This window comes from Mus caroli, unplaced genomic scaffold (genome assembly GCF_978045245.1).
Source record: "Mus caroli unplaced genomic scaffold, Mus_caroli_1 scaffold_17, whole genome shotgun sequence".
Taxonomy (NCBI): domain Eukaryota; kingdom Metazoa; phylum Chordata; class Mammalia; order Rodentia; family Muridae; genus Mus; species Mus caroli.
In genome coordinates this window covers 13,249,888-13,263,108 of record NW_028227272.1, presented here as the reverse complement: position 1 = coordinate 13,263,108, position 13,221 = coordinate 13,249,888, and the positions used below count along the sequence as shown (strand labels likewise).

General features: G+C 39.4%; 1 protein-coding gene across 7 annotated transcripts in view; it reads left to right on the top strand.

Annotated features, from left to right (window-relative positions):
- Positions 1–13,221, top strand: part of Fgd4 (FYVE, RhoGEF and PH domain containing 4) — a 185,635-nt gene that overhangs the window by 140,611 nt on the left and 31,803 nt on the right. For all 7 annotated transcript variants that reach the window (XM_085832142.1, XM_085832143.1, XM_021185217.3 and 4 more), the window contains exons 8-10: positions 1,823–1,961; positions 5,599–5,657; positions 5,916–6,062. In XM_085832142.1, the coding sequence (XP_085688268.1) occupies positions 1,823–1,961; positions 5,599–5,657; positions 5,916–6,062 (345 nt within the window). The remainder of the gene's footprint in view (positions 1–1,822; positions 1,962–5,598; positions 5,658–5,915; positions 6,063–13,221) is intronic.

Below are 13,221 nucleotides of genomic sequence, written 5' to 3'. Positions count from 1 at the left end.
AGTAACAAAAAGATGAGCCCTGTTTTCTGATCCAGTCTGTTAGTCTAGGTCTTTTTTTTTGAGGAACTTGGACCATTAATATTCAGAGTCATTGCTAAGTAATGAAGTATATTAACTCCTGTCTTGTTGGTTTTGCTGTGTTTCATGGCTCTCTTTCAGTTACTTGAGCTGGCACTGTTTGTCCCTGGGGTGTGTTCAGTCTCTTCAGATGGATACGCTCCTTCTATAGCCTCTGTATTACAGTCTTACTGGTAGTCATAATTTCTTTTAACCTGATTTTTATCATGCAGAGTTGATATTTAGTTTTATTTACCACAGCGGAAGTAGCTTCACCCTACTTCTAGTTATCTCTCTCTCTGCTTTGTGGTATGGTTGCTTTCTTCTCTGACCGTGTGTATCCACGTTGTAATGAGCTCTTTACCATATGGAGTCATAAGCTAAAATAAACTGTAAGACTTTATTTTCAGTGTCAGTTCAGCTTTGGTTTTAAAATTTCAAGTGATTTTCATCTCTGTTTACTCTGTTTTGTTCATCTTTGTCTTTGTATTTTCTTCAGTTGTTTGACTGTAGCTGTAATCATGCCTCTGAATTCCTGAGAGTTCTTTCATACCATTTCAACAGGACTCATTATTATTGGGTTTATATTTGAGAGATGACACATGTTTTTTGATATTTTTGGTTGTGTGTTGTTGCTGTTGTTGTTTTTATTTACATGTTAAGATGTGCGCATCTGGACTTAGTGTGTTCATTGAGTTTTTCTTTTTTTTCTTTTTGTTCAAATCACCTTCTTTCATTAGGGGGTACTTATAATGTTTGGGCTGGGCAAATTTAAGGTAAAATTGGTGTGCTAGTTTTTTCTATTTGTCTAGTAGTTGGGGCTACATCTTCTATCCCAGGTCTCTCTTCATCAGTGGCAGCCTTGTACCTTCAGTGGTTTGGTAACAAGGAGCTTATAACACAATGAGCATATACACTGGTCCTAGATCTCAAGACTGGATAGGGCACCAGGAGGGTTATAGCCAGGCAGCTGGCAGAGCTCTGAGAAGCATTGAAAGGGGGAAGTAGCCTGGATCATCTAGCCACATATGCTGCCTAGAGAGTCCCTTGTAAGAGCAGGCTGAGAACTTGTGAATCCCAAAAGAAAAAGAGATGACCACCTCTGGCAAGCAGTCATGGGCCTATCAGGATGGAGGGGATCTGTGAACTTGAGTGTGAGTGGTCTATCTATGTCTGTGTGCCAAATAAGCAGGTCTAAGGGTAACTGTTGTACAAGGTTCTGGCTTCTAGTGAGTCCCAAAGGGAGGCACAGGGGCAGGAAGAGGACATTGTCCATGAAAAACAGCCTTGGAGGCCAGAACGTAACGTAACTGTGAAGGGAAGCTCAGTATCTTCGTGTGATATTGGCAGCAATATGGGGTATTTAAAAATTCATATTCTCTGGCTTCTTCCCCCAACACTGTGATTTGACAGACTGGGTAGGACTCAGAAACCTATGTTTTTCAAAGTACCCTGGTATATGATGCAGCTACACTTGGTAGGAAAATACTGCCTTTAATGACAGTTTCTTATTATATTGAGGTTTTAGATTAGTAAACCTAATTTTTAAATATTCTTTTAAAAACCTTGATTACAGGGGTTAGTGAGAGGGCTCAGTGAGTAAAGACACCTGCCACCAAGTCTGATGACCTAAGTTTGCTCCCCAGGACCTACGTGGTACAAAGAGAGAACTAAATACTACAAGTTGCTTTCTGACTCAAATGCACATACAGTAAATAAATAAATGTAATGAAATATTTAAAAATAAAAATCTTGCTGCTTACAGAAACAGAAGATCTGTGGAAGCTTAACTCTGCAGCATCACATGCTGGAGCCTATTCAGCGGATTCCTCGCTATGAGATGCTCCTGAAGGACTACTTGAAGAAGTTGTCTCCTGACTCCCCAGACTGGAATGATGCAAAGAGTAAATCTTTTATTCTTCTTCAACAGCAGCATAATGATATAGCCAAGCTTCCCTTTGACTCCAGAGATGTGGTTTACAATTGCTTTAGTCAACAGTTACTATCAGAAAATCATCTCACTAGAAATTGTTATGGGCACCTTAACTGAGCACTCCACTTTAAGTCAGGATCACGCCCATTTAAAGAAATGCAAATCATGGTTCCCATTCTGGATTCATGTTATCACCAACTGTGAAACCTAAAACTGTAGGCTTAGAAATCTTTGGAGTAGTAATATAAATAATAATATATAATAATATAATCTGTAACGATAATATAATAAACCTTCTCATAGGAAGAACATGTGTATTTGGAACCATGGTGCTGCTGTCTACCAAGAGAGCTAAGAAGACATTTGCTATGTAAATATAATTTATTAGCCTTACTCCCTAACATATATAAGACATGAGGAACTTTATTGTCTAGTGATATTTTCCTCAAAAGAAGGGGGGGAAAAACCCTGGCAGTGGTGATGCATGTCTTTAATCCCAGAACTCAGGAGTCAGAGACAGGCAGATTTCTAAGTTCAAAGCCACCCTGGTCCATGGAATGAGGCCCAAGACAGCAAGGGCTACAAAGAGAACCCCTGTCTCGAAAAAAGAAAAAGAAAGAGTACAACTTTATTTCAATTGTATTGCTTGTCTTAATTATTTCATTAGATTAGAATGAAAGTTTTTAAAGACTAATGAGTTTCATTAATTCTTTAGTTTCTCATGTGGTTTTAAATTTTTGTAATATTAGAGATTGATCCAAGAGATTTGTTTATCACATTATAATATGTACATGGTATGCCAAATGTGGTTGCTTTAAATCTCTGCAATAGGGAGACAGAGGCAGGTGGATCTCTGTGAATTCCAAGCCAGCATAGGGATAAATAATAAGACTCTGTCTTAAAAAAGAAAAGGGAAAAAAAAGAGTTGTACCTCCAGGCCTCTAATATAGTTTTTTAAACCTCTCAAAAATTAGAAATGAATAAAAAATTAAGAAATAGTCGTGGCTTAATATTTAACAAATACTAATAATGCTAATGTAGTCTTAAAACTATTCTTCTCCCTACATGTTCCTGACCTCGCTTATAAGCTGATGTTATTCTCAGATGAAGATCATAGACCCAAGACATCTTGGATACAGACCATTTCCCATCATTCCAATGACTTAGTGACCACCAGAAACCTCTCTCACTTTTTTCCCTTCTGATCTTTCCCTGACCTGGTACTTCCTAGGAACTCAGCTGAGCTTCTGGTGAATCAGAAGTAGGTCGTCCAGCTCTCTGTAAACTTCTCTCATTCACCCCAGCCTCTGTGACTTTGTTTTTCCTCATCCTGGATATGACACACAGAGAACTACCTGTGCCCACATACTCCTGGCACCAGTATAGATGCTCTGTCTTTTTCTTTTTAAGTAACTTTATCCTTTTACCCTGGCTTAGGAAGATTCATGTTTAGAAAGACAAATGGATCTTCAGAACCCATAATGTAAATTACCTAGGTCACCTGCTCAGGGTATCCAGAATCCGAAGACTGAAATTCTTTGTATGGTTGCCTTGAGGAACCAGCCACTCAACAGTATAGAATAGAATAGAGTTTATTCAGGGCATGGGGAGGGGAGTTAAGAGAGTAGTAGAGGCAGAGAAAGGCAGAGAGAAGGAGAGAATAGAGAATTAGAGGCTGGCCATGGCCATGGGGAGAGAGGGGGAGCAAGGGGGCAAGAGGCAAGAGAGAGGCAAGAGTACAGAGTGTAAGAGAGAGAGGGGGGCCAAGCAGACCCATTTATAATGAGCCAGGCCTACCTGGCTATTGCCAGGTAACTGTGGGGAGTAGCATACCTGGTTGCTGCCAGGTAACTGTAGGGGTGGAGTCCAGACAGTCTCCACTCACTCTCCTTACCATTAAATGCAGGACTCAACACAGCAAAGCCACAATGAGATGTACAGCTGTTTTTATAGCACCAGCTCCACAGGCTGGAAACACTTTCAAACAAAAACAAAAATAATGTTAACTGCCCAGTTTTGAAATACTGGCATTATCACTCCTAAGATATTGTTAGAGATCCCACAGAAATACTGAATAAAGTGGCAAACATAACTTGGTAGTACCATGTCAGTTGCACACAGATTTCCTTTGTGAAGGCTCACTCCATGGCAGTCGTGCTGTGGCCAGCCTGGTAGACTTTCTGGACACTGTCTTCAGAATCTTTCTGCTGGTCATCTCTCCTTTGTTCTTGGTACTGTCCTTATCTGGTTCCAAAAGTTCTGAGGGTTAGTCCTTCAGATTGCTTTTTGACAATCAGGAATATACATCCCAATGAATGTGTTTTCTTTTCCTCTGTGGGTTGTCATCTGCCTCCCTAGCTTTCCAGCTCCAAATGCAGAAAATACACTGGGCCAAACCAGGCTTATTTTCATGGACTGTGGATGGGGTCATCCTCAGCCATCCTCCCTGAGGTGCAGACCAGCCCTTCAGGAAGGGACAATTCTTACAGAAAAAGATAAACTAGTCCTTGCATGGAGCTGCCAAGCTGCAGCCATCAGGAAAGCCAAGCACATGATTCAAATCCTGGGTACAGCACTACTTCAGTACTCAGTATTCTGTATCTAAAGATTCATGGCTTGCCTTTGCTAAAGAAATCCTAGAAAGTATAAGATAAAGCACTAAAAGTATGTTCTGCTCAGCAATGCAAAAACACAGAAAACATGGGCCTGAAGGAATGGGGCTGTCTTGTAATGACTTAGGCCTGGGAGATGCTCCCAAGGGGTGGCCAACACAGGACTCCTACTGCCCTTCGCCATCAGCCACTGGAGCGCCACACTCCACTCCTCCCTTTCCTTTCCATCCCAGGACCTGTTCCAGCAAAATAACTCCCAAACTCTCTCCATCTGACTCAGGCTATCATGAAAAGAAAGCTGTGCTTGTTTAGTAGGCAAAATGAAGCATTGGAAGTTTGAGCCATATGATCTAGGATTCATTTCTATGTGGAACAAGCCAAGTCATATCGCTTCCATCATAAGGCAAAAATGAAAGAACTCTCCAACTGATAGACAATAGCTCCTCAGGAGATACTTTCCAAAATGATCTGGGAACTCCTTTAATTGTTATTAATACCAAACTTTATATAAATATAAATTATATAAATATAGTAATATTTTCCCTACATATACCTATGATAAGGCTGAATTTGTAAATTTCGAGATTAATGATATTAATGGAATAATTTTAACTCTATACTCTAATAAAACTTATTTTAAACTTATGAATTATTTTTCTGGAAATCCCTTTGTGCTATTTTTGACCCACAACAAATTGACTGAGGCTGCAGAACTGCTGTTAATATTAACTTACCCCTGGCAAGGTTCCTTGAACTTGGCTAATATACATTATAAAATGCAAGTCCATTTCTAAGTCTAAGCCTAATATATATATATATATTCTGGAGGTAAATATCCTGCAGGCTTACATAAGCCATGAACAAATGACTTAGGAAACTATGTTACAGACTGTAGTGGGAACTGCTGTGACCTCCATTGTTTTCTGTCTCTATATTTATTTTACTCTCGTAGCACAGGAAGGACAAACATTTATTTACTTTTCTTTTTCTATTTAGAGTCACTTGAAATTATATCTACAGCAGCAAGCCATTCTAATAGTGCAATAAGAAAAATGGTAAGTGGCTTTTCAAGATCTAGGAACCTTCTGACTAGACAATAGTTGATAGTATAGCCTCTCACTGTTGTAGATTTAAACCAAAATGAACAGATGCAGATGAGCAGAAAAGAATATTTATTTAGGACTCACTTTATTGATATACTTTATACCAAAATGTAACAGCATTCTCAATATCTATTAAATTATTCAGATTTTAGCTAAATTTGAATTACCTTCTTATATTTGATCTTGCTGTATTTTGTTCTAACTTCCCAGGAGAACCTGAAGAAACTTTTAGAAATTTATGAGATGTTGGGAGAAGAAGAGGATATTGTAAATCCCTCAAATGAACTAATAAAAGAAGGACAAATCCTCAAACTAGCAGCTCGGAACACATCAGCACAAGAGCGCTACCTCTTCTTAGTGAGTACTATGGTGTTGGCAGACTGCATGCCAGCCATCCACAAGAATTCCTGCACATATCATGGAGATGTGACGTACTTGCTTACCTCCAGAATAACTACATCCAACCTGCTTGGTCAACACTGTCAAAATTTTCTGTGAAAGAATATCTTCAGAACTGTAAAGAGTATGCCTTCACTCAGTGAGCTAATCAACTGCAATAGTTCATGCTGAAGCCTTCCATGACATGTGCACAATTCACTTTCTGAAATCCTCCTTTGCTTGATTTTGGTTTTACCTTTCCTTGTGTCCTTAGAGTCTAATGAGTATTTCTATTTTATTTTGCTACAGTTTCCTGTGACAGTCACCAGCCTACAGTATCTATAGAAGGATGTGTGTGCCCCACAGTCCTCAGCACAGTCCACCCCTGCCCCATACTTAGCTTTCTGAAAATGGCAGTTCATCTAGGACTTACCTCAAACAGGGACACACATGGACAAAATCCTTTTATCAGTGTCTATCCACATTACCTTTATTTTTTGTTATTAAAATAAATTCTGATTCTATACCTAAAACAGATGAAACAGACTAAAGCAGTGGCTAGCATGTAATAAATTAATACTGACTAGTAACTCAGCAAATGTTACCCATTATGACTATTAAGATAACTTTGTAAAGAGCCTGTCTAGTGACTTGCTTCCTTGATTCCTAGCATTCATTTTACCATTTATAATGAGTTGTCTTCATGGCCTGAGAAATTCTAGAAGATTTCTCTTTTTCTTTGAAAAAAAAAAAGTGCTAGGAATTATCATCTGAGAAATATTTCATATCTTACAGTGTTTTAAATTTTTTATTACATTTATTGATTTGTAAGAGTCTGTGTGTTAGTATGTATATGAGTATATATATGAGTGTGTATGTGTTTAAGTGTGTTTATGAGTGAGTGGGAGGTTAAGTGTTGGGGTGGTGACCATATGTGGCTGTGTGAGTGAATGTGTGAGTGAGTGGAGGGGTGTGCTGTGTGGGATGTGGTCAGTGTATGTGGGGGGTGAGTGTGTGTTAGGTGAGTGGGTGAGGGTGAGTGGGGGATGGGGTGCATGTGTTTGCATGTATGTGTGTTTCCAGATAGTGTAATTTGTAGGAATCAGAGAAAATCTTACAGGAGTAATTTCTTTCCTCCTACCGTGTGTTTTGTGGAGATTGAGCTCAGGCTGTCAGGCTTGGAGTCCAGCGTCTTTACCTGCTGAGCCTTCTCAGCAGATGCATATTGTAGCATGTAGCTTTTGCTACCTTACCTGAGCTCCTGGAATGGGCTGTGCTACCAGCCCCCACCCAGCTTCCCTTGAATCTACTGATAAAATACACAGACACACACATTGTTCATTTTCAACTTGTCTTCTTGGCACAACTTCTGAGCATTGTTAAATTCTCAAGGCTCGTGTCAATAATCAATAAGCTTACTCTGCACCTCCACTTCCCTAAACTTTCGTTGCTCAGTTACATCTAGTCCCTGCCACACTTCCTTGACCACCCACCTGTAGGAGTGGCCTATGTGGCCACTCCATTTCAAGACCTTACATGGCTGGTCAACTTTCCTCCATCAGAAGCATCGTGAACTCCCCTTTCTCCTCTCCTTGCATCTCTCTGCTTGCCTCCAGGGATCCAGAAGCCCTGCCTATCTCCCTTTCTCCCTACAGTTGGCCCATGGCTTCTTTACTGACAGATCAAGAACCAATTAGTCACAGGACCTTAGCATCAGAACCATCCCTACAGCACATTTTTTGTTTTTCTTTTTTCTTTTTAAAGAACAGTTTGTTACCCCACTACCCAACTATTTCATTCTAAGATCATTAACTCAAAAAATTAAAAATCAGATATCCATACAGAAGCAAAGTATGGTATACTCTAAGCAATGAAATTGTTATATCAACAAAGGTTAAACTCATGACTTCCTTCCCTTCTACTGCATCTATTTAGTGTTGCTTGTATCCACATGTGTTCAGGATTGATCACCCACACGTGCTAGGATAAACCATCAGGGAGCTTGTTCCTGAAGGAAACTAGTTTTCTCTTTCAGTAGCCATTGATTGTCTGTAGCTCTTCATCAAGGGATGAAAATTTTCTTGTAAAATGTCTTTATCCACATGGACATGTCAACTGATGTGGTTATTATGCAAATTCTATTTAAGTAACCATATTATTTGAGATGTCAATCAAGGGTGTAGCTTCCCTGTAAAGACAAAGTCTACTAGTAGGCATTCTGGTTCTCTGCCTTTTACAGTCTGTTTTGCATCTCTAGCACTGTGTCCCTTGAGCCATGGGTGTAGAGGTGATGTTGTAAATGTATCCATTTGGGTTGAGCACCCACAGGCCCTGATTCTCTACATTGTGAGCAATTGTGGATCTGTGTGATGGACTCTTATCTGTTTCAAGAAAGAAATTTCTTTGATAAGGGGCAAGAGCTACACTTATCTGGGAGTATAAAGCTAATTATTTAGTATTCATTTAAAATTATATTATTTATAAAAATTATAGTAGTAGAGTCTTGTAGGGTCTATGGCCTCTTCGGATTCAGGTAGTTGGCTAGGTTCAGAGTTACAAGTTCTCTCTTGCTGAGTAGGCCTTGAGTTGAGTTAGGCAGCTGTTAGCTGCCTCCAAGATAAAAGTACCACTACTGCAGTATAGGAGATATTTTTCCCAACCAGTTACTCAATAATAATTATAGATATTATCCAAATTCACTCTAAATTTTTTCATTTTTTTTCTAGGCAGAAGTGCTTTATTTTGCCTGGGTTATAGTTTTATATATAGCAAGATGGGAAACAGAAGCATACAATAATCATGCCAGGGTTCCAAGTTCTATTCAGAAGTCCATTGCAAAATGTAGGCTTCTTTATTGTTTAGAGCATGATTGTCATTGAAAGTACTGATCCCAAGAGGAGGAAGCATACCTACCATAGAGAGGAGAAACAGAGAAGCCCATAAAATCAGTGAAAAGAGAGCGAGCGAGAGCCTCTGTGGTTTACAATGGAAACAAGGACCAAATGAAAGGCTTAGAATTCCTGGTTTGAGCAGTTTCAGTGGGATGTGGAGCATAGGGGTCACTGTCCAGTACCTAGCCTTGGGGTGATGAGGGTAAGAGATGGTGGTTCAGATAAATAAAGAGTATCTGAATATTGCCTCTGGTTAGTTGGCTAAATGGGAAGGCATGTTTTCATTTAACACTGTGGACTGGAGTGATCCCTTTAGTGTTAATAAGACATGAAGATGCCAAAGCATCAAATATGTGGGATAGAAAAACCTGCTTTATACTGGACAGAAACTCTGAGTCAGTGCCTTCCTCCCACCATGGTCCCTTTGTACTTTCCTTGTTTCTGTGGATTCCCTAGTGTACTGGCTGATTTTATGCTAACTTGACACAAGTTTGAGTTATCGGTGAAGAAGGAGCCTCAGTTGAGAAAATACCTCCATGAGATCCAGCTGTAAGGCATTTTCTCAATTAATGATAATGAAGGAGGGCCTAGCCCATAATGGGTGGACCCATCCCTAGGCTGGTGGTCCTGGGTTCTATAAGAAAGCAAGTTGAGCAAGCCATAAGAAACAACTCAGTAAGCAGCACTCCTCCATGGACTCTGCATCAGCTCATGACTCACCCTGCTTGAGTTCCTATCCTGACTTCCCCAGTATAATCTGAAAGTATAAGCCAAATAATCCCTCTCCTCCCCAACTTGCTTGGCAGTCAGGGTGATTTGTCACAATAATAGTACTCTGGCTAAGACATCCAAGTCACATCTGAAGAGTCTAATCTAGGATCCACAAATAAGTAAAAAAACATGTGCATTTATCTTAATGGGTCATTTATTTTCATGACTCTTCATTTTTTGAGTTCTTTGAATGCTGTGTATATCAACCCTTTGTCCAATATACATACATCTAGCAAGGAATCTCTTCCATGCTATGGGCTACCTTTTCACTCCTGTTTCCTTTGCCACATAGAAGCTTATTAGCTTGAGAAGGTTCCATTTGTCTACTATTGGCTTGAAATCCTGAACTACTGAAGTCCTATGCAAATAGTCCTTTCCTATAATTCTATGATGTAGGGTACAGTCTTTGTTTTCTTCTCAGTTTCACTGACTCTGGTTTCACATTGAGGTCTTTGATCCATTTGAAGTTGATTTTTGTGCAGGGTGAGAGGTCTGGGTCTGTTTTCATTTTTCTATATAGACATCTACTTTTCCTATCATCCTTTGTTGAAGTTTTGCCTTTTTTCACTGAGTTTCTGACATCTTTGTGAAATGATATGAATACTCAGTTTTGAGTCTTCTATGTTGTTTTCTTAGTCTGTATGCCAGTACTGAATTGCTTTTATTACTGTAACTCTGTAATATATTTTGAAATCTGGAATTTCCCTCCAGTCCCTCCTTTTGGTTCAGGATTGTTTCAGTTATATGAGATCCTTTGTAGTTCCATATGAACTTTAGAATTTATTTTCTATTTCCATAAAGAATGATGTAAGCAATCTGTGAATGCATTTTGGGAGAGTGCTCATTTCCACAATTCTACCAATCCATACATAGGAGGCCTTTCTATTTCCTAGTATTTTTCTCAATCTCTTCAGAGATTAAAGGGTGTGTGTGTGTGTGTGTGTGTGTGTGTGTGTGTGTGCGCGTGTGTGTATTGGTTTGAGGTTATTGTGAACGTTGGTGTGTTCTTGATCTCTTTGTCAGTAGAGGAGGCTATGAAGGATACCATGATTCTGCCCAGAAACCAAACAAGGGCCCTGAATGTTTTCTCTAGCAGGTTATTTTCATATCAAAGGCTCTCCCAATTCCACCAGTATGGAGAAAAGGAAAGAAAAAAAAAGTTAGCAAGTCTGGCCTTTCCTGGAAACCTAATAGTTCATTCTAAGTTCAAGGTCCACCTTTGGAATCCTATACAGTGACAAATACAGAAATTTCAAGTTTTCAGTCTCAGTTTACTAGATAGAGTAAGCAACTCCAGATTCCATGTTGAGTATGTAATAAGGTATGTGTACAATGTACAGTATGTTATATTATGTCTTTAAACATTATACTGACTAGATATTGAAACAAGTCCCTGTACTTCCTAACACTTTGGATCCCATCAGCATTGCAGCTTATACTTCCTAGTGATTATTAACATTAGCTCTCCTCCTTTGTGTAGAGGAGGAGTTGCTAACACACACTACACTCTCATCCACACTGCTGGCTGGAGTTTGAAGAACAGTATCCTCAGGGACTGTGACTAACACTGGAGAATGTGCTGTCTTTTCTTCTAACTTCCAAAAAGTCACTAATATAGAATGCAGAAAGATAACTGAGGAACAAATACAGTGGTTCTTGGGGTTTTTTTAAAGCTTCTTAATACTATTTCATTCACATAGATGGTGTATTTCAATTATATTCAGTCCCTATTACCCTTTCTCTCTCTCCCTCTCTCTCCCTCTCTCCTCTCTCTCCCTTCTCTCTCTCTCCCTTCTCTCTCTCTCTCTCTCTCTCCCTTCTCTCTTCCCTCTCTCCCCCCTCTCTCTCCCCTCTCTCCCTCTCTCTCCCTTCTTTCCTCTCTCTCCCTTCTCTCTCTCTCTCTCTCTCTCTCTCTCTCTCTCTCTCTCTCTCTCTCTCTCCCCCCTCTCTCTCTCTTTGTCTCTGTGTGTGTGTCTCTCTCCCCTCTCTCTCCTCTCTCTCCCTTTTCCCCTCTCTCTCCCTTCTCTCCTCTCTCTCCCCTCTCTCTAACTTCTCTCCTCTCTCTCCCTTCTCTCCTCTCCTCCCTCTCTCTCTCTCTCCTCTCTCCCCTCTCTCCCCTCTCCTCTCTCCTCTCTCCCCTCTCTCCCCTCTCTCCCCTCTCCTCTCTCCTCTCTCCTCTCTCTCTCTCTTTCTCCTTTCTTTCTTTCTGTTTTTTTTTTTGGCTGACCTGATGACTTTAATTATAGTTGTTTAGATGAGTCTGCCTGTGGAGCTATATACCAGAGTATAGAATACTATACAACTGAGGAAAATTACTCCTTTTCCCATAGATGACAAGGGTTTTTTTTTTTAAGCAGATGTCATCTTTTTTGCATGTCTTATGCAGATAGCAGCCATGAGTAGGTGATGGATGCAAGTGTCAATTTAGAGTTAACCTCTACACAATCATTTATTTTCAGCAACTTTAGCAGGCATGCATCTCTGCATTTACTACAAAGAGAAACTTCTCAAATCAGAGCAGAAAGTAGCCTTTGTTTATATATATAGTCATAAAGAGCTTGACATGTCCATTTAGCAATATATCAGTAGTAAATACCATGTCATTTCTTCGACAATTTTCCCACTTGTAGAATCCAAATCCAATCAGAATGTATTTGGTTTCCCATCAGTCGTTCTCCTACTGCATCAGTGGGCACATCTTATTGGACAGTTGATATTGTAGCTCACAAGATCCTCACGAGAATGAGACCAATGATAACTCTGTACTCAGTCTACATAGAAACTTCCAGTACTGTGAAAGCTAACTATGAAGAAGAAGCTTCCAGCTCAGTTTTCAATTTCTCCATACTCTGCACTCAAAATGTATAATGTATTCAGCAAAAGGGTATTACCATGTGGTTTTGATGTACAACTGAAAGTGGCAATAATGTCTGTTGATGCTGCATTTTTTCCTGATAGAGTATATCCATTGCTAGCAAAAGAGGGTTTACTATGAAAATAAAACTCATGGAAATTATTAAGTGATATATATTATATCATTTTGGAAGAAGGAGAAAGTACAAAGTATATTATGTGGAGAAGGAGGCTATTCAGATACACGATATGTTTTGTATGATTCCTACATTTATTTATGATTCTTACATTTATTCCCTGTTTTAAGTTCTACCCTATAAAGAAATGCAAAATGTGTCCTCTTTTATTGTGTGATAGACCTCTGAATATGTGCTATTGTTTATCTTACAATTCAGTCACTCTTTAGTTCACTTGTTATGAATTTGTTCAATGAGTATTTGATTGAATTCTAATAAAACAGGTGGTGATATAGGCCTATATCCTAGCACTTGGAAATCTATCATAGGACTGTAAGTTTAAGATCTATCCTGGCTACATAGCACATCAATGGAGAAAAAAAGGAAGGCCATATGCTCTGAACAAGAAATGAATGAATAAATAAATAAATAAATAAATAAACAAAC